General features: G+C 42.6%; 1 protein-coding gene across 1 annotated transcript in view; it reads right to left on the bottom strand.

The window, feature by feature from the left end:
• Window positions 1-5,484, bottom strand: part of RNASEH2B (ribonuclease H2 subunit B) — a 247,040-nt gene extending 241,556 nt beyond the window's left edge. Inside the window, exon 1 of the mRNA XM_085621944.1 lies at window positions 5,168-5,484. Coding sequence (XP_085478070.1) covers window positions 5,168-5,405 — 238 coding nt within the window. The 5' untranslated portion in view covers window positions 5,406-5,484. The remainder of the gene's footprint in view (window positions 1-5,167) is intronic.
• Window positions 5,485-23,923: the final 18,439 nt, after the last annotated feature.

Here is a 23,923-nt window from a genome sequence, read left to right as displayed (position 1 = left end):
AGTGTTGAACTATTCTCTGCTAGCTGAGGCCCTAAATACAAATAATGGACGCTGATAAGTATTGCATGTTCTAACTGTTATAGTTAGAAATGACTTGATTGCCTCCATAGTTGCGGCAGTCACAATTGTTTTTTTTCTTGCAATAAATACATTAACCAGGGAGCAGGTGCAGCGTTGCCTCCCCCTCGAGCTTAGGCACCGTACTTTATTGGAAGTATTTTTTGTGGGATTGTGGGATGGGATTACCTGTGAAGGTAAAAAGGGGATGGGAGGGGTGGGGTTGGGGTTTTGGGGCTTTCATTCTCCTGTTATGTTAGTAGATTTATCCTAGGATTGTACAATTGTATTACTGGTCCACAGTGTATATTAGATTCACAGATTAGTTATGCAGGGTAGCATAAACTGGTTAGGGAATATTAAACTAATGTCTTGGAATGTAAGAGGACTTAATGATATCCGTAAATGTAAACAGGCATTGTATTATTTGCAGCGCCATCAGATAGAAATAGCATTTCTTCAGGAAACGCTTTTACCACCTCAGGGGTAACCTAACTTAGGAGCTAGTTTGGGGTCGATATTTTGCAGGGTACAGTACCTATGCAAGAGGAGTGGCGATTTTAATACACAAGCGATTACTATTTAAAGCAGTAGAGACATACATTGATCTGGCAGGTAGATACTTGTTAGTGAAACGATGGCTGAAAGTGAAACCATAGTTCTGGCCAATGTGTACGCTCCGAACATGGACGATCCGGACTGTTTTTTTACTGAACTTCACTCACAAATAGACAAAACGGGGGCGGAACAAGTTTGTTTAGGCAGTGATTTTAACATTTTACTAGACACACGCCTTGACAGCACAGCCACAACTCCAGACTCGAAACCCAAGGCCAGACACACGTTGACAAATCTGAGGGAGGCATACCCGTTAACGGGCGCATGGCGCCAGTTGCACAAAGAGAAAGCAGCGTACACGCATTATTCAGCCCCCCTCAATACATGGACTCGCCTGGACTACTGGCTTGTAACTCCCAGAGTGGTCACATGGCTACATGAAATAACACACTTACCACACACTTTGTCAGATCATGTCCCAGTGGTGATTGGCCTCAAGGTCCCTGAAGCTGGAGATAGGGGAAGACAATGGCGATTCCCAGAGATGGCGTTTCGAGATCCGGGGTTTGGGGCAGAACCCCCAGTGGCGATCGACGAGTATTTTGAATTGAATACAGAATCAGTAAAAACGAAGGCCACTCTATGGGAAGCATTTAAAGCATACATACGGGGTTTTTATCTCCAAAGGAGCAGGGATACTTAAAGATCTGAGACGAACACTAAAGCGGATTGAAGCCCAACTTGCGGCACTTGACGCCTGAATAGGTAAAGTCTAAAACTGCGGGAGGGACTGACAAGCCGAGCGGCATTACTAACAGTGTTTCAAGGGGTTACGGACTGAGAAGTCCATTTCCTTGGGAAATATGCGACAGCAAGGACATATGGGGAGGGTGAATGCCCCGGGCGCACACTAGCACGACTCATACGACCTAGTGGAGGGCAAACATACATCACAGGCAGAGATGGCGAGTACATATCCTATTGGCATAGAAAGAAGGGTATTAGCTTATTATAAAGACCTGTACACCACCAAGGTCTCCCCATATACATCTGTTAGCAACAGCTATTTGGACGAAGTGGCACTGGTCTGGCTGGAAATTTTTTAGCTGAAACCTTCACAGTGGACTATGTTGTCCAAGCAATAGAAGCAATGGATGGCTCGAAGGCACCCGGCCTAGATGGCTTCACTGGTAGCTTTTACATGGCATTTAAGAAAACCCTAGCTCTGCTTTTAATCTACGTTTACCAGGAAGCTATAGAGAATGGCGAACGAGAATGGCGAACTCCCGCCGACATCTGCGGGAAGCAGTTATCACACCTCTCCCAAAGGCAGGCAAGGACTCGTTACAGTGCAGTTCATACAGACCCTTATTATTAAATTTTGATGATAAAATTCTGTCCAAAATGTTAGCTACCAGGCTTGCACTGATAGTCGATCAAATGATAGCCCCAGCGCAGGCGGGGTTCATCCCGCATAGGTCAACAGCACTGAATCTGCGTACACTGTTCGCTACCTTGAACAGGATCGCGCCTACACTTCCAGCAGCCTTGGTGGTCCTAATGGACGCCGAAAAGGCCTTCAATTCACTGGAATGGCCATTACTACGCGCCATGTTGATCAGACTGGGAATGCCGTCGCAGTTCATTTCGGTGGTGTCCCTTCGACATACGCGACCGGTTGCTCGAGTGCAGCTGAGCGGTTCCTTAAACTCGTTCACGCTATCAAGGGAGACCCGTCAGGCCTGCCCACTCTGCCCGTTTCTATTCGTAATAGCAATGGACCCACTTGTATGCCATCTCCAAGATAATCACTCCCATAGGGGCATACAGTTGAAAACGGGCCCACTTTTAATAACACTCTATGCTGACGATATTATTCTCTATGTGAGGCAGCCAGACAAGAACATAGAGCCCATACTTCGGGAGATCACACGGTATAGTGCCCTATTGGGCCTGCACATTAACTGGTCTAAATCGGAAGACTTCCCCCAGACCCTGGCCCATTGTGAGCGTAGCACGGAATTTCCGGCAAAGTGGTGCAAAGACTCTGTTAAGTACCTAGGTATACACATTCACAGAGACCTTGCAAATTTCCAAATGAATTATGGCCCAGCAATGGGGAAGCTGAGCAATAAAGTGGACCGATTGTTAATCTATTACTTGGTGGCACAGTGTAGCTTTTCAAGACACTGGTTCCATTCTGATGCCAGGATACCGTATCTGAGGCCAGAGCCGGACCTTTCTCACCCAACCCCCTTGTGAGCTTTATTGCCGATAGGCATGGCCCGAGACCCACAAGATCTGCAAACAGTGTCGACAAACAGTTGGGCCTGGAGGCAGCTCCTCCCGGCAACCGGGGCGCAATAGCTTTACTCTCCTGCACTCCCGCTGGCTGGGAATCTCTGGATCCCCATTACACAGGAGAAAACAGTACAGCGCTCTTGGCAAAGTTTGGCCTGGACACTTTTGGGAACTCGTTTCCCGGACGTCATATTTTCATGGTTAGAGGAGGACTGGTTTAGTGAAGCCCCATTCATGGATCAATTTATATTGTGTAGGCTGCAGAGGGCGCTTAGATCACAGATTATTAACTACCCACTAGAACCGCCGGACTTCCCACCATTAATACTGCTTATTAAAGATAGTAGCGGGGACCACCTGATGTCCAGATTGTACAGAACTGCTATCGCTATGCTCCCAACTAAAGATGAGGGGTCACGGCGGGCCTGGGAACAAGATCTGGGGCATCCTCTCACAGACAACCAGTGGCAATATCGTTGTGAAAAAACGCGTAGTCTCCTGTAATCATAAACATAAAATAATACATTATAAGTTCCTACATCGGGCTTACTTCACCCCTACTAAAGTACACCGAATGGACTCAGCACAGCTGCACACTTGCCAAGATGCAATAGCCAAATGGCAGACTTTGCACACATGACATGTTCATGTAACAGGGTGTCATAATTTTGGACAAGGGTGTTTCATGAACTATCTCGCATGACAGACACAACTATTACTCCCTCACCCTTGCAAGCATTGCTAGGATACGTGCAAGATATCCCCAAGTCCTCCCGACGCTTTAGTGCTTTGGCGTTATTGCTGGCGAAACGCGAAGTCGCATTGAATTGGGGGAGTAAACGCCCACCGACGCTACAAGGCTGGATATTTAGTATATCATACTGTAATACCAATAGCGACCTTTACACAGAGCTGCAACCCCCAGCATCTAGGCCACTTGATATATGGCAACCTCTCTGTTCATACCTACTAGCACAAACATCAGTAGCTCGCAGACAAAGCAAACCTCTCAGGCGGGTACACCTCAGGAAGCTGAGCAGAGTTGCTAGCATTAGTGAGTATTGTGTGTGCACTCCAAATGTTTTTGTGTAATCATTATTGAAACAGGACAAATGATGTAAAATATACTACCCACCTAGAATCAAATGGACCTTTTGTATGCTATTATTTTGTTGAGAAAATGATAAATAAAGCATTAAAAAAAAAAAAATAGACATGAGGGATGTGTCCTGAGCTTAGCCTTTCCCCGACTAGAAATATGTGTTAATGCTATGCCGTTCACTACAGTTTTGATGATTGGGGCAGCATTTAGGATGCATTGCGAAGTTCTAGCTGTAAGGTTGAGCGCCGATTATTGCATTAGTATTGCCATACATGTAAATGACAGGAAATTGGGATGTTGAAGTTGTCGCGACGAAAATTCAATATACAAATACATTTGAAAAAAAAATGCAATGTTGTACTCGGCATGTGACTTACCATACCACAACTCAACTAGCATATACGTAAAAAAAAGCGAATTTACCTAAATCCACCAAAACTTTCCAATTCACCTTAGCCAGACCGAACTTTTCAATCAAAAGATGGTCGCATCTTGGGCTATGTAGTTTCGCTTTTAACTATACATACGTAGGCTTAAAAATCCTGGCATGCAATTTTTTCGTTAAAAAAAAAAAATTAAAAAACACTTTACTAGTTCAGGCTGAAGGTGTTAGCTCGAAGATGACATAAGGCCACTTGACATCTTGGATATGCCATGTGTTACTGTAGATGAACATCGCTGTTGCATCCTGCGTTGGGTACAAATTCGAATTTACTCCAAGAGTCACATAAAAGTACCAAATTGCACCGCTAACGCTAATCCCTGGAGAAAAAGAGCCCGCACAACGGACTGTGTTTATTCATACAATCATGTACCAGTGCAAACACATTTCAAAGTTTGCCTACTCCGAAGCTTCAAACAGAAGCACTAAAAGTAACAAAGTAAATATTATAAATACAAGACAATCAGTGTACTGCAAGTCACGTCTTGTAATATATAAAATAAACATTGTGCCTTAAAGTGTCGAACTTAGAAGGTGAAAGTTATTTTCCACACCACAGTGTTACTTTAAATAAGGCGGCTCACATGTGGAGTTGCACTTCAAGTCTCATTTCTTTGTTTATGACTCCAGCAAACCTTCCTTTACAGAGGAAAATCCCGAATACATGTATGCAGCCCGGTTTGTATGCACGGATTTCGGCGCTTTACCTTGCCCAATAAGCACCCATTGGTCACGCTGGGTGTCCGACTGACGCTTCTTCTTGGTCAGCATCCCACTGTCAAGCTGAGCTCGGACTGCTTTGGCGCGCGTTCTCATGCGCAGCTCCACGAAAGGTGAAGAGGCAGAGCAAGTCGATGCTTGGCGGCAAATCGTACTAAGTACAGCTGCTGCTGGGTTGGGAATTATGTAGCAAAGCCAGAACGGAGCTCCGTGCAAAGCGCACATACCATTTGTTACCTTCCATCTGTGACATGTGTGGTTATAATATAGCTTTGCAGTGGCATGCGAATGACGTAAACGAACATACCCAATGTTTCACAGACCTGCAGTCTGGCGGTTCCCCCCGCTGTACGCTTGCATTGGTATGGTCCGTAGTCGTGGGAAACGAAACCGAAAGTTGAGATGGGTGCATCTAATACCACTCAAGAAGCGTTGTTTCATCTCCGTTATGTCAGGGCAGAGGCGCAACTAGAGTCAAATTTCGGGGGGGGGGGGGCGGCTGAATCTTTAAGCAATAGGCAGCTGCAGGGGCTCTTAGAAGGGGTGAAACAACAGCAAGGCCTCATTAACATGCAAATGGTCTTTTAAAGACCTGTGAAGTGCTCGGGTGCGGCTGAATCCCTTTGAGTCCAATGGGTGTTGCGCGCCTGTGTCAGGGCGTGCTATTTAGGGCACATAAATAAGCTGTTTGACAGTATGTGTTTTGTAAAGGATAATGCAGCCAGGTTACTTTTGTGTCTGCAGGGAGCAGTACATAGCTGCCGAGGTTTCAGGTGGCTAAGTATGGCATTTTCATAAGTTCAGTGTAATTATGAGTGACATTTCAACAACTATGAGTGAGGGTTTCTCGCAAGCAAAATCAAAGATAGAAGACTAGGAAAATAGATAAATATCAGAAACTGCACCCCTTTTAGCAACAAGAAACTAAGATCTTAAAACTGCTGGAAAGCACCAGAAATGGAAAGGCACTAACCGGGGACAGGCTTGACACAGTTTGAAAGTAAACTACTAAATCAGGTCTCCAGTCTCAACATTGTGTTGACCATCATACTAACAGTACTCTGGTGGGGGCGAAGTATACTTGGTACAGTCCACTCGCAGGATTGCGCGTGCATACATGCCAACATTTTAGAATAGAAAAGAGGGAGATTTTAAACAAATATATTAGGGAGAATGTTTTTCTCCATTTTACTTTAATTGAGGCCTGAAATAGATCGATCGTCATGTATGTGACTTGCAAATGTGGTGCTGCAGGAACGGATAGCAGAAATCAATTATGCAGTCTTTTTTAGGTCTCGCGCATAGTGGCGCAAGACGTCTTGTAGGGGGGTTCTGGAAGCTGACCACACGCTCGTGCGTGTGGTTTTGCTTTTGCCGGCAGTCATTGGGTTTCGCGTTTTTTTTTAAAAAAAGGCACGCAATTGGGCAAAGGCAGGCGCATGTGCTGCAGATCGGAGCATATAAATTCTCCCCACTTCCACGGACAGAGTAATTCCACAGTCATACGCACATACACTCGTCATACGCTAGGGCCCATCACACTAACATTCATTCTATTACTCTATCCACACTAAATATATGAGAGAAATCCTAAACAATCTGCGTCTAAAGCGAGGTCAATGCGACCTAAAAGATCTGTCTTGAGTCATGATTTTAAAACATAGGAAATACATTTGAAACTCAATAAATGACAAAGAAATAACCACCCGACACTGTGATTCAAACAAAAGGGTTGTTTATCTAAATTAGTTCAAATGAAAGTCAATCAATAGCAGAATCATTATTCTCATAGTTACCTATTCTAGCTAAATGGGTCAGGACAGGTCTCTCAGTAAAGTCTCCCGAGTCGCCGTCCTCTCAATCAGCGTCGATCCTCTCGAGCATAGGTTCAAGAAGAAGTGGCCTTAGACCCTCTCTAGTCTAACAATATTTATAGGGAAACTAACAAATTGAAAGTAACAAACAAACTCTAAACGTCCGTTGAGCCATTGAGCAGAGTTAGCAGGAAAGGATGTTGACTCGCAACATTTAGAAAATCTCCGCTCTCGAAAATCTCAAAAATAAAAACACGGAAGAAGGAAGCTCAAACTAAAAAAATGATACATCCATTAATGCTCTTCCTCGGAATCATAGTGAAGCCACCGCAAGTTTATCAGAGTTCATTGTGGCTTTATTCTTCTCCAAGGGCAATTGGCAGCAAGCCTGGAGCTGCTGTCCTCACGGAAACTTTTAATACAGTCAGAGGCCGTGGTCAGGTGGTTTCCAACCATATTCAGCGAGGCCTCTCGTCGTATTTCAATCACTCAAGTGCAGGCTGTAAATATCGGCCATCTTGGATTAGGCCAAAACGGACCATCTTAATTAAAAGAAACACAAAACAACGTTACCACATCGTAATGATTATACAGTGTTAATTCCCACTAATACCCTTATGTGTATGTAATTATCTAGCCATCTGCAACACAAAGAAGCATTAAAGCACGTTATTTTAAAGCGCAAACACATAACAAATTGCACTTTAGCCACACATATTTAATTAATTTGCTCACCAACTTAGTTCACGTATTAATTAGGCAACATAAATGCATTCCCGCGTGTAATTCTTTCATTAGTAATGTTGGTTAATCAGAAACTTTAACAAAATTAGTCATTAATAATTAATTATCAGTAATTTTAATTATGACATATAAACATAAGCTGGAGTTTAAAACTCAATACATTTTCAATAGGAAACCCCCCTTTGGTGATATATTATCACCACAAAAACCAACCCAAAAAAAAAAAAAATTTAGTCCCATTTCTTAGGAGAAATTCAAATGTCTTTTCGTTTTCGAACAACATGAACATGTTACACACCAGTCTCTCTTTCATCCTCTACTCTCGATTCTAGGTACACACTCTCCCTAAATTTCTCTAATTCAATTTCTTGTGGGTCTCTCTTTGACCTCTTTTGTTTCTTTTCAATGTTTTCTCTTATTATTCTCTTTTCCCCTCCCCTGTTTTTACAACACAAACACACTAATCTTAGTATCAATAAAGCAACAATTACACATGTCAAAGGAAATAATATCTTACCAATAATGGTACTACCTATCTTAGCAATAAAACTCTTAACAGCAAGTAGCTTATTAGCCATTTTAGTCCAGATACTTTCAGCTTCCAGTGGTACTAATTCTTCATGCAAATCAGTAATATTTTTGATATAGACCTTCAGATCTTTGCTTTCATCAGGAATGTAAGTGCAACAATGTTGAACTTTCAGCATTCCACAGACTCCACCCTCTTTGGCCAATAGAATATCAAGGGCAAGTCGATTCTGCATAGACATGGCGCGTAAGGCAACCATCTCCGTATCTACCAAAAGAAACCCTCCAGCGGTGCTTGTCGATAAGCGATCCACCACTGTTGACAGTTTCCGAATTCCATATGCATTTAAAGAAATTCCCACTGCTGGAATTAAAGCTCCAAAAATATCTCCTACAATTTCTGACCAAGTTTCTCTCTTAAAACGTGTTAGTAGATTAATTTGTTCTGCATCTTCTATCTTATCTATATGAAAAATCTTTGGAAAGACCGGGCCAACATAACACGTGCCATACCAATGGTCAGGCAACCTGTAATAAGCCTTATTCCCACAAATATAATACACTCCCGGGAAAACTGGATCTTCTCCTCCCTTGAATCTCCATCCTGTTGCAATAAAGTATGTATCATGACACTCACTAGTCCCAACAAAATACCTATCATATTGGGATTTCCTTCTGGTAATGCATAGTTTACCCTTCTGTGGTGCATCTAAAGCCAAAGTTGGACTGGCCCCATTCCTCAACTCCTTTCCCATCTCAATATCCCATATTGTCTCACTCATTTTATATTTCCCTGCCTTTTCATGCATGCTTACTCTCCTTTTCTCTACCATGACTAAGAAAGCCTTTTCTTCTTCTTTCAAACTGCAAGTTAAATTGTTTCTAAAAATGTAATCTAATGTTAATTCTTCTGTCTCAATAAAAATCTCACCAAAAATGTTAGCTTCTTTAGCTGGATTCAGCTTCTTATTCATAGGCAATTGCCCAAAAATATTATCTTTGTTAGACATCTCATAATCTATTTTCCCTAACAAATAAAAAACACTACTTAACACACTACATGAAATCCCATACGTAGCTGGAAGATGGTGATAAGTAACACCCTCTGAAACGGATGCAGGCAATTGCATACAAACGTAGCAATCCCTAACTTCCATTGTCTTTACGTATTCGTACAACAACTTTGAAAAAACATTGCTAGAAAAATCATTAATTGACCTATCCTTATGTATGTATATGTTACTAATTCTAGTTGGAACTACTTTCTGTGAACTCTTCTCTATGTTAGTCACATTCTCAGTATGTATTCCAAAAGTGTCTATTGTAACTCTAAAAGTAACTAGTAAAGCAAGTACACCCCATAGTAGCATCAATAGTCCAGTACTGCAGCAGCACATTCTACACCATCTTTTCAAGAAGGCACATCTACTTTGATTATTTTCGGTGTTAGCCATGTTATTACTCTGGCAGTGTCTTTTGACTTAGCCTCTACTACTCCACTACTGACTTTCTAGAACTCTAGATTATTTCAAACAGTTAATTTTAGATTTTCTTTTTTTTTTCACTCCTCTCCAAGTGACTCCTTTAGTTCACTCAATTTGGATTTTCATCACTTTTCACTTCTTCTTCAGCAACATCAAATTGTATCAGATCTTCAACATCCTGAGCATCTGACTCTTCTCCAATGTCAGTCAAGATAACTTTCAGGATTCCAACGGTTTTCTCCTCCTCAACCACTTCTCGTACGGTCCCCTCTGGATTTCCTTGACTTTCTGCCTCTTCACCTTCAGACAGTGCCATTCCGGTGACCTATACTTCTGGTTAGGTTTTCTGATTCTCTTGATCTCCTCTGGTTCTTTTGAGACCTTTTGTTTATCACTCTTTGCTTGATTCTGACTGGACACCTCGTTCACCTGTTCAGCTTTCGATGAATTTGCTCGTGTCAGTCTGTACCTTAGCATCTTTATCCTGCTAGGCCAAAGATCTCCTCTTACAACCCTTTTTGGTCTCACTTCTTTATTATTTCTTTCTCCGATCCAAGTTCTCTTTCTCAGAACTCGACCCTCTGATTTCTCATTCACACTCTCATCTGATTCTGTTTCATTTGCCTATGGTCCATGAACAATTTTCTTTTGCTCCACAGACTTCTCCACCGATTGAGATTTCCCTATTTCTGTCCCTCCTCGGGTCTCCGAAACGCAATCTTCTTGCTGTCTACTTGTCCCTCCACCTAGCTTATCAGGAATGTTCCCTACACCTCCTCGGGGGTCTTCCGCAATCTGTCCCTCTCTATCTTCTTCTGACCCTGCTTCTTCAGGAGTAATCTCAAGTGGATTTTCAATCTCTTCATCTGACTCAGGTGTAGTCTCTGTGGAATTGCTCTTTTCTCCTCTTTCTTCTCCACTGCTTGTTGGAACTTCAGGCACTCTTACAGAATCCGATCTCTCCTCTGAAACTCTCAATGTTTCTCTTGAAGCCTCTCTCGGAAAGAAAAAAGAATCACCTGACTCTCTTTCTCCTTCCCCCCTTTCAGGATTCTTTTTTCTTCTCACTGGTTCAGTTTCTGCATCATCACTGGAATCTGACTCTTCAAAATACTCTTTACCAGTCCCATCCTTTGGATTCGGAACTCTCAGAGTATGACTTGCATGAACCCAGTTTTTCACACCAGCACACTTTACTGCAGCTGTCGTAGTTAGAATAACTTGTCTTGGCCTTCCCCACCTTGGAACCAGGCTATTTCTTCTTCTGTGCACTTTTATCCTCACCCAGTCCCCTGGACTCAGATCATGGGCTTGCTTCTTTTCAAGTGTGGTAGCGTCTTCTCCAACCTGGTGAAACACAGAATGAACTGCGTCAGCCAGGCCTTTACAGTAATCCAAAATCATGTCATCAGTTATAGTCATCAGCTTGTTGACAGGCACGAATGCATGTCTCATTGCACGTCCCATTAATATTTCATGTGGACTCAACCCTGTGGTTCTATCTGGAGTAGACCTAATAGTCATCAGTACTAGAGGCAAGACATCAGGCCATTTCATTCCAGTGGCTAAACACATCTTACCAATTCTGTTTTTGATTGTGCCATTCATCTGTTCAACAACACCAGAAGCCTCTGGTCTGTATGCACAATGTAGCTTCTGCTGTATGCTCAACGCTTCACAAATTAAACCCATGAGCTCATTGTAGAAGTGTCCACCTCTGTCTGACTCAATTGTCACTGGGAACCCGTACCTAGGAATCAACTCTCTTAACAGTAACTTTGCCACTGTTATTCCATCATTTCTCCTAGTCGGATAGGCCTCCACCCATCTTGAAAACAAACAGACTACCACTAGAACATACCTCAATCTATTTACTTGGGGCATTTCAATGAAATCTATTTGCATTCTGGTAAAAGGACCTCCTTCTCTGCCTATTGTTCCTAGGCTCACCACTGTCTTCTTTCCAGTATTGAATTGCTGACAAATCAAACATCTTTGACAGATGCTCTCTGCAATCAGCCTGAACTTTGCATTGTACCAGGTTTGCTTAAAGGACCTAATCATAGCGTCCCTACCTAGATGTCCCTGGCCATGATACATTCTTGCCATTGTTAATAATATCGAGTTAGGCATTACTGGTCTTCCATCTCTATAGATCCAAACATGATCTGTCTCTCTTGGAGCACAACCTGCCTTGATCCAATCTCTCATTTCCTCATCTCCTGCTTCATCCTGTAACTGTTTCACTTCATCCCACGTTTCTAGGACATTAGTAAACATCACAGAACAAAAAGACATCTCCCTTTCTCGTCCCCTGTTAATCGAATGATTGTTCTTTGCACAATACTGTGCTATGTCATTAGCAAAACGATTACCAAGAGTAACAAAATCATCTCCTTGTCCATGAGCAGCACATTTTACAACCGCCAGTTCTTTAGGCAGCTGTATCGCCTCAAGCAACTTCCCAATCACTTCAGCATTCTTTATGGGAGTTCCACACGACGTCAAGAAACCTCTCTGTAGCCAAAGTTGGCCAAAATCATGAACCACTCCAAATCCATACTGACTATCAGTCATCACAGTCACTTTCAGATTCTTTCCAATTTTGCAAGCTTTCGTCAATGCCACCAATTCAGCCACTTGAGCAGATCTAACTCCTTTCAAAGGTGAAGCTTCCATAACTTCTGAAACCTTGCACACCGCATATGCTGCACTCAGCACACCATCATCAGTTCTTAGACATGATCCATCCACAAACAACACATGATCACTCTCAGGTAATGGCAGATCTCTTATGTCTGGTCTGGGTTTTGTGCAATAATCAAGCACATCCAAACAATCATGATCAACATCATCTCCCACATTCACATTTACAGCATCTGGCAACAGTGTTGCTGGATTCACATTCACACATCTCTCAAGAGTCACATTTGATGCTCCCAGAATGATTTTCTCATATTTAGTCAGTCGACTATGTGACATATATTGAGTTCTGCTTCTTGTCAAAAGAATTGCCACATCATGAGGTACGAACACCCTTACAGGATATCCCATTATTATACCCTCACTCTGTTCCAAGCTTCTGCATGTAGCAGCTACTGCTTTCAGACAACCTGGCAAACCCACAGCTACGGGGTCAAGTGTTGATGAGAAGTAAGCAATTGGCCTTCTCAGTTGTCCATGCTTCTGGATTAACACTGAAAGTGCACAACCATTTCTCTCACTACAGTACAACTCAAACTCCTTTTCATAGTCTGGCATTCCCAAAGCAGGGGCTTCACACATTCTGCTCTTCAACTCTTCAAATGCTGCCATTTGTTCTGCATTCAGTTCCAATGGGTCTCTCACCTCACTTTTAGTCAACCTAATCAGTGGCTTTGCTATCAGGGAGAAATTACTTATCCACTGACGACAATAACCCACCATCCCCAGAAACATCCTCACTTCTCTCTGGGTCATTGGGGCTCTCATTCCTCTGATAATTTTGATCCTGTCATCTGTCACTTTTCTCAAACCTTTTTCAATATTGTGTCCAAGATAATGCACCTCTTTCTTGCAAAATTGCAATTTGGCTGGAGATACCTTTAACCCTCCATCTGCCAGATGATTCAGTAAAGCTATGGTATCTACTTCACAAGCTTCACGTGTCTTCGATGCCACAAGTAGGTCATCAATGTATTGCACTAGTACTGAGCTTTCAGGCATGATCAAACTCTCCAATGATTTCTTCAACAACTGATTGAATATCGAAGGACTCTCTGTATACCCCTGTGGGATACGACACCATGCCAAAATACGCTGTCCAAACCGAAATGCAAAAATCGGCTGGCTGTCATGATGCAATGGAATTGAAAAGAAAGCATGACACAAATCAATTACCGTGTACCATTCAGCATCATGAGGAATCTGATACAAAATCACTGACGGATTTGGCACAATGGGACAGCAGGATACCACAATTTTGTTAACTTTTCTCAAATCTTGCACAATCCTGAACTTTCCATTAGGTTTCTTTAGGCCCATTATCGGTGAATTACACGGGCTACTCAGTAACTCTCTCAAAACACCCTGTTGAATCATCTTGTCAATTATAGGGGTTATTCCCTCAATTATCTCTGGTGTCAATCTGTACTGTGGGATATTAGGATAAACGATTCCCTCTTTCAGTGAAATCTTCACTGGATCTACATTATTCATCAATCCCACATCTTCTCCAGTAAAATCCCAAACCGCTGTTTTCACTGTGTGTCTCAACTCTTGAGGCAAATCATCTGGATTAAACACAGCATATGTTCCAACAATCTCACTTTCTCTATTATCTAGAGTCATCCTGTACAGAACATCCTCATCTGGTGTCTCAAAAGCTATTCCATCCGGAGTACAGAAAATTGTGCAATTCATCTTACACAATAAGTCCCTACCTAACAAGCTCACTGGACTAGTGTCACAAACTACAAATCTGTGCATGTCTGAAAATTTCCCTATTCTTACCCTTACTGGTTCGGTAAGATGAGTCTTAATCTGTGTATTGGCTACACCAACCACTTGGATTGCTTCGTCCGAGAGAAAGATTTCTTATATCTGCTGACCTGACAGTTGATCTCGTTGCTCCTGTGTCTACCAAAAAAGTAACACTTTCCCCATTTATTTTCCCATCCACAAATGGTCCTGCCTGGTCTATTTCTAGAGTTGCACCAAGTATGCACTCTTCCTCCTCTCTTCGGCACCGTCAATAGTCCCCTTCAGACTCACTCCCCTCATTCTTTAACCAGTACTGCTGTACCGGGTTTGAACGTCTCGGTTTGTTTACCTGCTCATCATTGTAGAATCCCGAGTCCTGGTTATACTTCTGGGACCCTCTATTCTGCGGCAACGGCGGTTTTGGCTCTTGACTCTGCTGTCTGACAACCTTCTGCTGTTGCTGCTGATGATTACACCCCTCGTTCTGCACCTGTTGATTCAATGATTTATTCTCATTACTCACTAATGGTGGATTGGTACACTCGGATCTCCAATGCCCCAATTGTCCACAGTTGTGACATGGGAACTTCTTCTTCGCCTCTTCGATGTTCCCCTTTCCTTTTCCTGTACCATATCTAGGCCTATTTCCTGGATAATTTGCTTGTTCAACCAGCTGTGCTTCTTGTCTTTCTGCAACCTTCACCTGTGCCCACATTGCTTTTTCTTTCAGATTTCTCTGTTTTGCCTCAATCTCATCACTGAAGTAGTTTGCATGTCTCAAGATTTCATCAATCTTTTTACTCTGCCAATCAACTGTGTGCTCACAAATCCTTTCACTGATTTCAGGTCTCAAGCCATATACAAACCTGTATACAAAATGACTCAAATCCTTATCACCCAAGTGTTCATCTCCACTGAACTGTTTAAAAGCCAGTATCAGCCTTTCATAAAAAGCATGAACTGATTATTTTGCTTCCTGATGTGTTCGATCTATCTTAACCCAGTCTGTCTCTTTTGGGGGTACCTTATTTTTCAAGAACACTATAACCTGTTCATATTTCCTCATGACCTCCGGGTCTGGAGCTCCCGTTTTCGGATCTCTTGGATACTCCTTAGCAGGCCAATCTACAACTATTTTACACTCTGCCCACAAGTCTGCTGGAACAATTATATCAAACAGACTATTCAGATCAATCCATAGCACTTTTGACAATTTCACAAACCTGTCTACCTGCCTATACCACTCGACGGGCTTTTCTCTCAGTCGAGGGAAATCATTCGTAAATGACAAAATATCCTGTCTAGTCCATGGGACATGTACATATCCTCCTCCAGGAATCTCTCTCATAGGATAAGCATCCACTGTTTTTTCTTTTTCTCTCATAGGGAAAGCTGAGTAAGTCCTGTCCACTGAATCTTCCCTTTTCTTGTACCATCTATCCTTCCACTTTTCCACATCACCCCATTTTCGCAATAAGGAAATCATTTCCTTAATCTGCCCTGTTCTGCCAACATCATTTAGATTCTCAATATCCTTGTCAGAGAAATCCACCCTGTAAGGCTTCTGCAAAGCTTTCACCTTATCCATGTCAACTCCTAGTTCACTCGCTATTGCTTTTAATCTGTCATGTGTACTTTTAGCCCTCCAGGTGATACTCTTGCACATGAATAACAACTCTCCATCATGATGATTTTTCAACATTTCTGTAGGAATTGTTCCTGCAATAAGCTCCTCCAATTCTATGCGCAATCTGGCTACATCAATTGCCTGGGAATCTTTATCCTTCTTTTGAAGAACTTTCAACCAATCATTCAAATCCTCAGCTGTTATTTCTGTAGACTTTTTCACTGCACCCACTTGTTCTGCCATCCTCTGTGGTTCCAAAATTGATCCTCCCAAACAACCAGTATTCAATCCTGAATTAGGCTGTACATCTGATCCTCCACTACATGTGTCATGTCTCAACTGTCTCAAATTATTTTCTCCCGTCCTCATTCCTGATTCCTCCAAAGAACAAGAACCAACCAAACCATTTCCTACATAGGGAACTGTCAAACCATTTTCACCCATTCTTTGCTTATCAAAAATAGGCACAACCGGACCTATGGTTACAGGCACTGTAACAGCTTCTAGATTTTTCGTCAGCTCTCTAATTTTCTCAGTCAGCTCAGATGTGGTTCTGTCTAATTCTCTTGTTTTGTCGTCCCCAATTTGATTTTCTCTCTCTCGCTCTCTCTTTCTTTCCCTTTCCGTGAAAGAGCTACCACTTTTCAAATCAGGTGTCACAATCTCAGTTTTAACAATTCGCAAAGTATCTCTTATGGGAGTAGCAACTGGCGTTCTCTCCTCTGGTTCTGGTCTATATGGAGGTGGTCTCTTGTAAATCATGTCATCCAAGACCTCATCCTCATAATCATTAGCCCCATACCTTCTCACTTCTGCACCAGGCACCTTTTCCGTACCCTTCCTCTCTTCCTTCTCTTCAACAGTCCTCATAGGATATAATCCCTCTGACATACTAGCATCTCGCCATCTCCTCATTCGATCATGATGAGTTTCACGATCATATTTCCTCCCGAAAATATACCTATAATTGCCTCCACGCCTCTGCTTTTCTCGCTCATGCACCTCATCTTCCCATTCCACCAACGCCTCAAACTGTGTCGGCCTTGGTCTAGGCTCTAGACACATCATCTTTTCCCGTAAATTTCTCAACACGGCCAGATTAAATGAACCATGTTCCGGGAACGCTAAAACACCATCGTCCTTAGTGTACTTAGCCCAGTTGTCTAACCATATACAGGTATGATACCCATATTTCGCAACCATGAAGGATGCAGGAGTTCTTGTCGGAGGTAGCAATTCACCTTTTCTAGTTATTATGTCTTTATCCTTGTCGAACCACCTTTTAATTTTACCGAACAAGGATTTTTTCTTCTTTTCCTCCGTTTGGTAATACATTTTAGCATTTACCACTATTCTCTAATCCCTTCCGCAACTGTACGATCTTTTGTCCAATAACAGCGCGATTCACACCAACGCACCAATCCTGGAGCGTCTACGTCACCCTGTACTCCTTCCAATCCCTGCGCGGCTCACACCAACGCACCAATCCCAGCGCGAGCACTGTTCTAATCCACTGTCCAATCACAGCGCGGACTGTCTCTGACGTCAGTAGTCGCTGCAGTCGCTTCTGCTCCTGTCTCCTATCACTCGTCTACCCCTCCTTTACAAAACCTTCTCAGTAGACTTCGTTTCAAATTCTACAAAATCTATTAGTTACAACATTTAAACATCTCCATTGTCTGCTTCGCTAACCACAGAATAGTAAAGAAAAGTCTTTTTCACAAGAATCCCGCTTCTCTCTAGAACAGCGCTTACCTCTGCTCCACTACGGAATTATTACTTTCGTTGACACAGTAGCTACTCTGGCCTTCTACCATGCATCCATTAACTGTTTCCTCCAGGAATGCTCCAAAGAGTCTCACAATCAACTAAATGCTCATACATTCACACACTTTCACACCAGAAAATGTAGCACATTTACACAGAATCCTGCCTTTCCAGAGAACAGCGAACAGTCTGTCCCACTACAGAATTATCACACACGTTAACCAAGCAGCGCTTACTTCTGCCCAGTCCTTCAAACAAGCTCAGAGAATACCTATTACTTCTCCAGCAGTAAGCTTTAACGGCAAACCTTACGGATCCCTGGGACTTAAGACCAGAGTTTCACAGATAACCTTCGCTACCATACGCACTCCTTTTATACTGAAAATATGTCTCTAATAGTAACACACGACGATGTCACTGATTCCGAACCCAGACAATGCGATGCGCAACTTCAATTGTCACACGTTTTTCCCCGCATACGTACAGGGCCAACAATCCCGTCTTTCCCGAGAGCAGCACTCACTTCCCTCTGCCCTACTACGGAACCGTCACCAGCTCCCCACGTTCCAGAAGCCGTACACACTACATATAACTCAATACGACGACTTCAACATATAGTATTAGTACATATATCAACATCAAACCATAAATCAATGAATTCAAAAGCCTATGTACAAGCAATCTATCAAATCAAGACAATAATCTAAAACCATCATACTGCTACCAGGAAACTGCTGCAGATCGGAGCATATAAATTCTCCCTACTTCCACGGACAGAGTAATTCCACAGTCATACGCACATACACTCATCATACGCTAGGGCCCATCACACTAACATTCATTCTATTACTCTATCCACACTAAATATATGAGAGAAATCCTAAACAATCTGCGTCTAAAGCGAGGTCAATGCGACCTAAAAGATCTGTCTTGAGTCATGATTTTAAAACATAGGAAATACATTTGAAACTCAAAAAATGACAAAGAAATAACCACCCGACACTGTGATTCAAACAAAAGGGTTGTTTATCTAAATTAGTTCAAATGAAAGCCAATCAATAGCAGAATCATTATTCTCATAGTTACCTATTCTAGCTAAATGGGTCAGGACAGGTCTCTCAGTAAAGTCTCCCGAGTCGCCGTCCTCTCAAACAGCGTTGATCCTCTCGAGCATAGGTTCAAGAAGAAGTGGCCTTAGACCCTCTCTAGTCTAACAATATTTATAGGGAAACTAACAAATTGAAAGTAACAAACAAACTCTAAACGTCCGTTGAGCCATTGAGCAGAGCTAGCAGGAAAGGATGTTGACTCGCAACATTTAGAAAATCTCCGCTCTCGAAAATCTCAAAAATAAAAACACGGAAGAAGGAAGCTCAAACTAAAAAAATGATACATCCATGAATGCTCTTCCTCGGAATCATAGTGAAGCCACCGCAAGTTTATCAGAGTTCATTGTGGCTTTATTCTTCTCCAAGGGCAATTGGCAGCAAGCCTGGAGCTGCTGTCCTCACGGAAACTTTTAATACAGTCAGAGGCCGTGGTCAGGTGGTTTCCAACCATATTCAGCGAGGCCTCTCGTCGTATTTCAATCACTCAAGTGCAGGCTGTAAATATCGGCCATCTTGGATTAGGCCAAAACGGACCATCTTAATTAAAAGAAACACAAAACAATGTTACCACATCGTAATGATTATACAGTGTTAATTCCCACTAATACCCTTATGTGTATGTAATTATCTAGCCATCTGCAACACAAAGAAGCATTAAAGCACGTTATTTTAAAGCGCAAACACATAACAAATTGCACTTTAGCCACACATATTAAATTAATTTGCTCACCAACTTAGTTCACGTATTAATTAGGCAACATAAATGCATTCCCGCATGTAATTCTTTCATTACTAATGTTGGTTAATCAGAAACTTTAACAAAATTAGTAATTAATAATTAATTATCAGTAATTTTAATTATGACATATAAACATAAGCTGGAGTTTAAAACTCAATACATTTTCAATTGGAAACCCTGCTCCAGCACATGTCCCACCTTTGCTCCGCCCATTCCCGTCAGTGTCTAGCACGCGCAGCAGCGCACGTTCGCTTCGCTGGCGCGCTCCCTCGCCCCCGCTCCTCTGTGGTGCGCGCGCACCACGGGTTTCCTTTCACTTTCGCGCCGCGCGGCCGTGTCACTTTCACGGCCGCGCGGCCATTGCTTGTTTACAGTACAATCGACCTATGGCTAACTCTATCACCCAACGATCCATTGTAGCTCCGCCCTCCTTTTCAAAAGTCTTCCTGTTCATTGAGATGAAAAGCCCGTGCTCCCCACCCTCTATGTCCTACAGAGTCCTACTTGTGGATACTCTGTCCAGCAACCTTTGAGTGACCACCTGCACCGGCACTCATTGGTGCAAGATCACACGGTGCGCTCTTCTCCCTCTTGGGCTCGCGAGAAAAAGGACGGTGTGCGGGCTGTGTGTGCTGTCAGAGGGCTGCAGTGGGGGATCCGACTGTTAGAGTGTGCTGAGGAGGGCGACCCTGCAGTGCTGCAATGGAGACGGGGGGCTCTGAGCCCCTCACTCTGTGTGGTGATCATGCTGCCGGTGCTGACCCTGCGAGACACGGGGGCAGTCCAAGGTGAGTGTGAGCGCTGTGAAGAAGTGTTACCCCGGAGTCAGTCATGTACCCAGATATAGGTGTTTAGATCAACCTGCTGCCCTCCTGGAGAAACACAGATTTTCTTAGCACCAGCCGTATCTTGTATAAAGCGCTCACGGTTACTAAACACTCTGTAAGGCAGTGATGTTACTTCAATAGAGACCTCCCTGTGTCTCAACCTTCGTCTCTCTCTTTGGCTCCTCCACCTCTCTCACCGCGCGCTCCCCCCTGCACCTTCTGTATCGTAAAATGACTAAAGGCAGTCCAAATTTCCGATAATCTGTACAAATACATTTCTTCAGAGAAAACATACTGCAACGTCACTGAAAAAAATATCATTTTTGTTTCTTATAGAAAAACAGATCAAACTACACCCACTGGGGGAGGGTGGCGAAACGGTCAGGGCTGCCCAATTTGGAAGTGAGAAACAAGCCGCTAAACATCCTGTGATTCTGGGCAAATTACTTAATCTCTCCGTGCCTAAAAACACAAGGGTGTTGTGAAACCTTAAAATCTGAATCTCTCATTTTCTTAATTTAGCTGTGCTTCATTCATACTCACCTTTGATCTGTTTTCAGCCTGATTCTGTCCCTGACGCTACCTGCATAAACATTAGGGCACAAAGCTAAAGTTGAGACATTGTAGGCTGCGTAAACATGCAGAGTCAGCTTGCTCGAAGATTTTCAGGCAATAGTTAATCCTTAAGAAAAGTCTACTCAGAATAGCACATTTTGTTGTTCAGCCTTAAAATGTAGAAATTGCACAAAACACCGAGGCTGTCAGATTCTTGCCTTAGTTCATTTCATTTGTGTGTTCTTTCCAAAGTTCTATTTACCTCTGGGTGTTCCTTGTTTGTCATCTTCCCTATAAAAACCCATGTAGCTATTGTTCAAGTGTGCTCCTTTCCTTGAGTAACTCCATGGTGCTCGTTGGATGGAGACCCATTCTGAATGCTTAATAAATTACCTATGGTTTGTACTTCGCTCCACTGTTGATTCCTCCTTACTTGATAAGAACCCGTGGCGAAGTGGTGATCCCTGCACCAGCAGGTTATTAATTAATCTGCTCCACAAATTGGCGCTCAACGTGGGTCCTCATCAAGCGCTTGCAGTCGGACCAGGGCAGGAGATCAGGTTGGTAAGATGAACTTCGCTGAGGAAGCGCCCCACCTGATGAGATTAGTGTTGCTCGTGGTCAAAGGTGATTTTTCTGCTCTCCAACTCTGATCTTCCTGGCTGCTGCTAGCCTTGACTGGGGCCTTCGGTTGGTGATTTTCTTTGGATCAGGGAGGATCGACAGGTGGGAGGTGAAGACTACGCATGAGGTAAATCTGTATTGAACCGGTTCATTTGGTCAGGATTTGTTTGGTATTTGCTTGACTTGATATTCGTCTTGACTTGGTATTTGTTTGGTAATCCATTCGGAATTGGTACTCCGTTTGGAATCTGTTTGGAATTTTGAAACCTAGGATCAGTTTGGTATTTTGAAACTTAGACTCTGTTTTGGAACTTGCTATTTGGTTTTGCTAACATTTTTTCTTACAGGTAATGTGGGAATATGTTTTATTTCTCTCTGTTTATAAGTCTTTTTTAATCTTATATAACATGCCTGTGATTAGCACCCTTTGGAAGTTGTGTTGTTGCTGCTGCGATAAGCAGAGCATTTTGGAAGCAAGTTAGCCGGCGCCACCAGAAGGTATGCCAAATTTTGAGATGTACATCAAATATGCTATTTGTTCCATCATGTATAAATGCATTTTGGAACAAATATATAAAAGGGAATCCCCAGTTATAATGGCCATTAGAGGGAACCATGGACCCTCACAAACTCGAGTATTTAGAGAATCAATTGTTTTTGAAGAAAGTTAGGCCGGCTATGTTTGACAGTTTGCGTATGTTGAGAAAAGAAGTGAGGGAGCGGCAGCTCAAAGCAGAGAAAGTACAAAGGAAACAGGAAAGGAAGACAGTATCAGAAGTATAAGGAATTGAAGGATAAGAAAGTTCAGGAGAAAAAGTAATGTTTAGATAAGGAGCATAGATTATTAATATCTAAGGAATATATAGGTAGACCAATTGTAGCAGTTCAGGTCCACCAAGAAGATGTGGATTCAGATATTGATGGGTTGTTGATAGAACAACCCCCACCCTCATATGTACCTTTAACACCTCTTCCCCATGCACCATTGAATGTTGTTCCCCTTGTACCCCCGGTTCCACCTCCTTTGCCTGCGGTTGTTCAGCCCCTTATTTTTCCACCAGTACCGGTACACTCTTTACCCTCTCCAACTCAGGCCACTGCACCCCCAACCCAAGCCACTGTACCCCCACCCCAAGCCTCTGCGCCTCCACCTCAGGCCACTGCACTTCAAATGTCTAATGATTATATACTTTCTGCATCTGTTCTAACCCCTCGAGTTCTTCGCTCTACTGTACCTCAGTTTCGTCAGGATGCGATCAGATTGATGGTATTAAATTGGTTAAGTGATTTTGAAATAGAAGTAGAAGACATGATAAACCAGATTCAGGATTTTTTCTGAAGGTGAGCTTATTTGTCTTATAAATAAGCTCTCTCATCAATTCATGGTTCAATGGGAGATGACTACAGGGCGAAATGGCCTGGATGATGTTAGAGCAATTAATAGACAGTGTCAGATAGGGGCCTTCCCTGTAGATAGAATTAATAATGCTATTGCAATGATAATTGGATAATTTAATGAACTCTTTTCCTCTCCTTGAATAAAGAGACCTATGAGGGAAGCTGCGCCACAGTTCATTCCTGGAAGAGGGAATGAGGATAATGATGACCCAAATAGTCCTAATGCTAGAGCCCATTTTTTATACAATTGGATATATACGCCCTGGAAAAGGATGGATGTACTTACTTTAAAAGCCTCCTTACCAGACATAATGAAAAATCCTAGGGGATTTTATGATCATGTATAGGCAGCCATTGATTCCTGTATCATGACTTTAGCGGATATCGATATTTTTTTTTTGGGTATGATCCTGCCACCAGATATGTGGCGACTTACCTGGAAACAGGATCATGCTGTTGATTTGGGAGGAGATTGGACTGCCATTATAGCAGCTGATAGAGATAGGAAAGTTGGTCAGAAACCTAGTCAGCTCATTCTGGATCTACCATGGTAACATACTTACTTATATAAAAGCGATGGTTCCAGCTAGGAAAATAGATTGGACACTCCTTACTGCTTGTAAACAGAAACGGGGAGAGGCCGTCCCCGATTTCTTTACTCGCTTTGAGGAAGTTTCCTCTAATGTATGTAATAGCCCTATTCTTCCTGTCCTTAAAAGGGGGGATGAAATACAGGATACAAGTTTATCAATTTATGATTGATTTGAGAAAAAAGTAACAAGATAGTAGTCCCTCAATATCCTGTTGTTTCTCAGGTAAAGTTAATACACCTATGGGATTTTCTGACATCCCCGTTCAAAGCCCTATTTCACAACAACTTAATGTTAGTACAAGGGTCTCCAACATTTTCTGTGACAAAAGTTACTAGTAATGTAAAATGAGCACCCCATTCAAGAGTATCAGCAGTGATCACATTGGTGCATTAGGCAGGGGTTTCAGCAGTAATGAAAAAAAAAGCAAGGCTTTGACAATTTAAACTGAAGAGCTGCATGTGTAGTGCATGCAA

This window comes from Triturus cristatus, chromosome 8 (genome assembly GCF_964204655.1).
Source record: "Triturus cristatus chromosome 8, aTriCri1.1, whole genome shotgun sequence".
Taxonomy (NCBI): Eukaryota; Metazoa; Chordata; class Amphibia; order Caudata; family Salamandridae; genus Triturus; species Triturus cristatus.
Note: the sequence above shows the minus strand (reverse complement) of the source record. Positions and strands in the feature narration are given on the sequence as shown.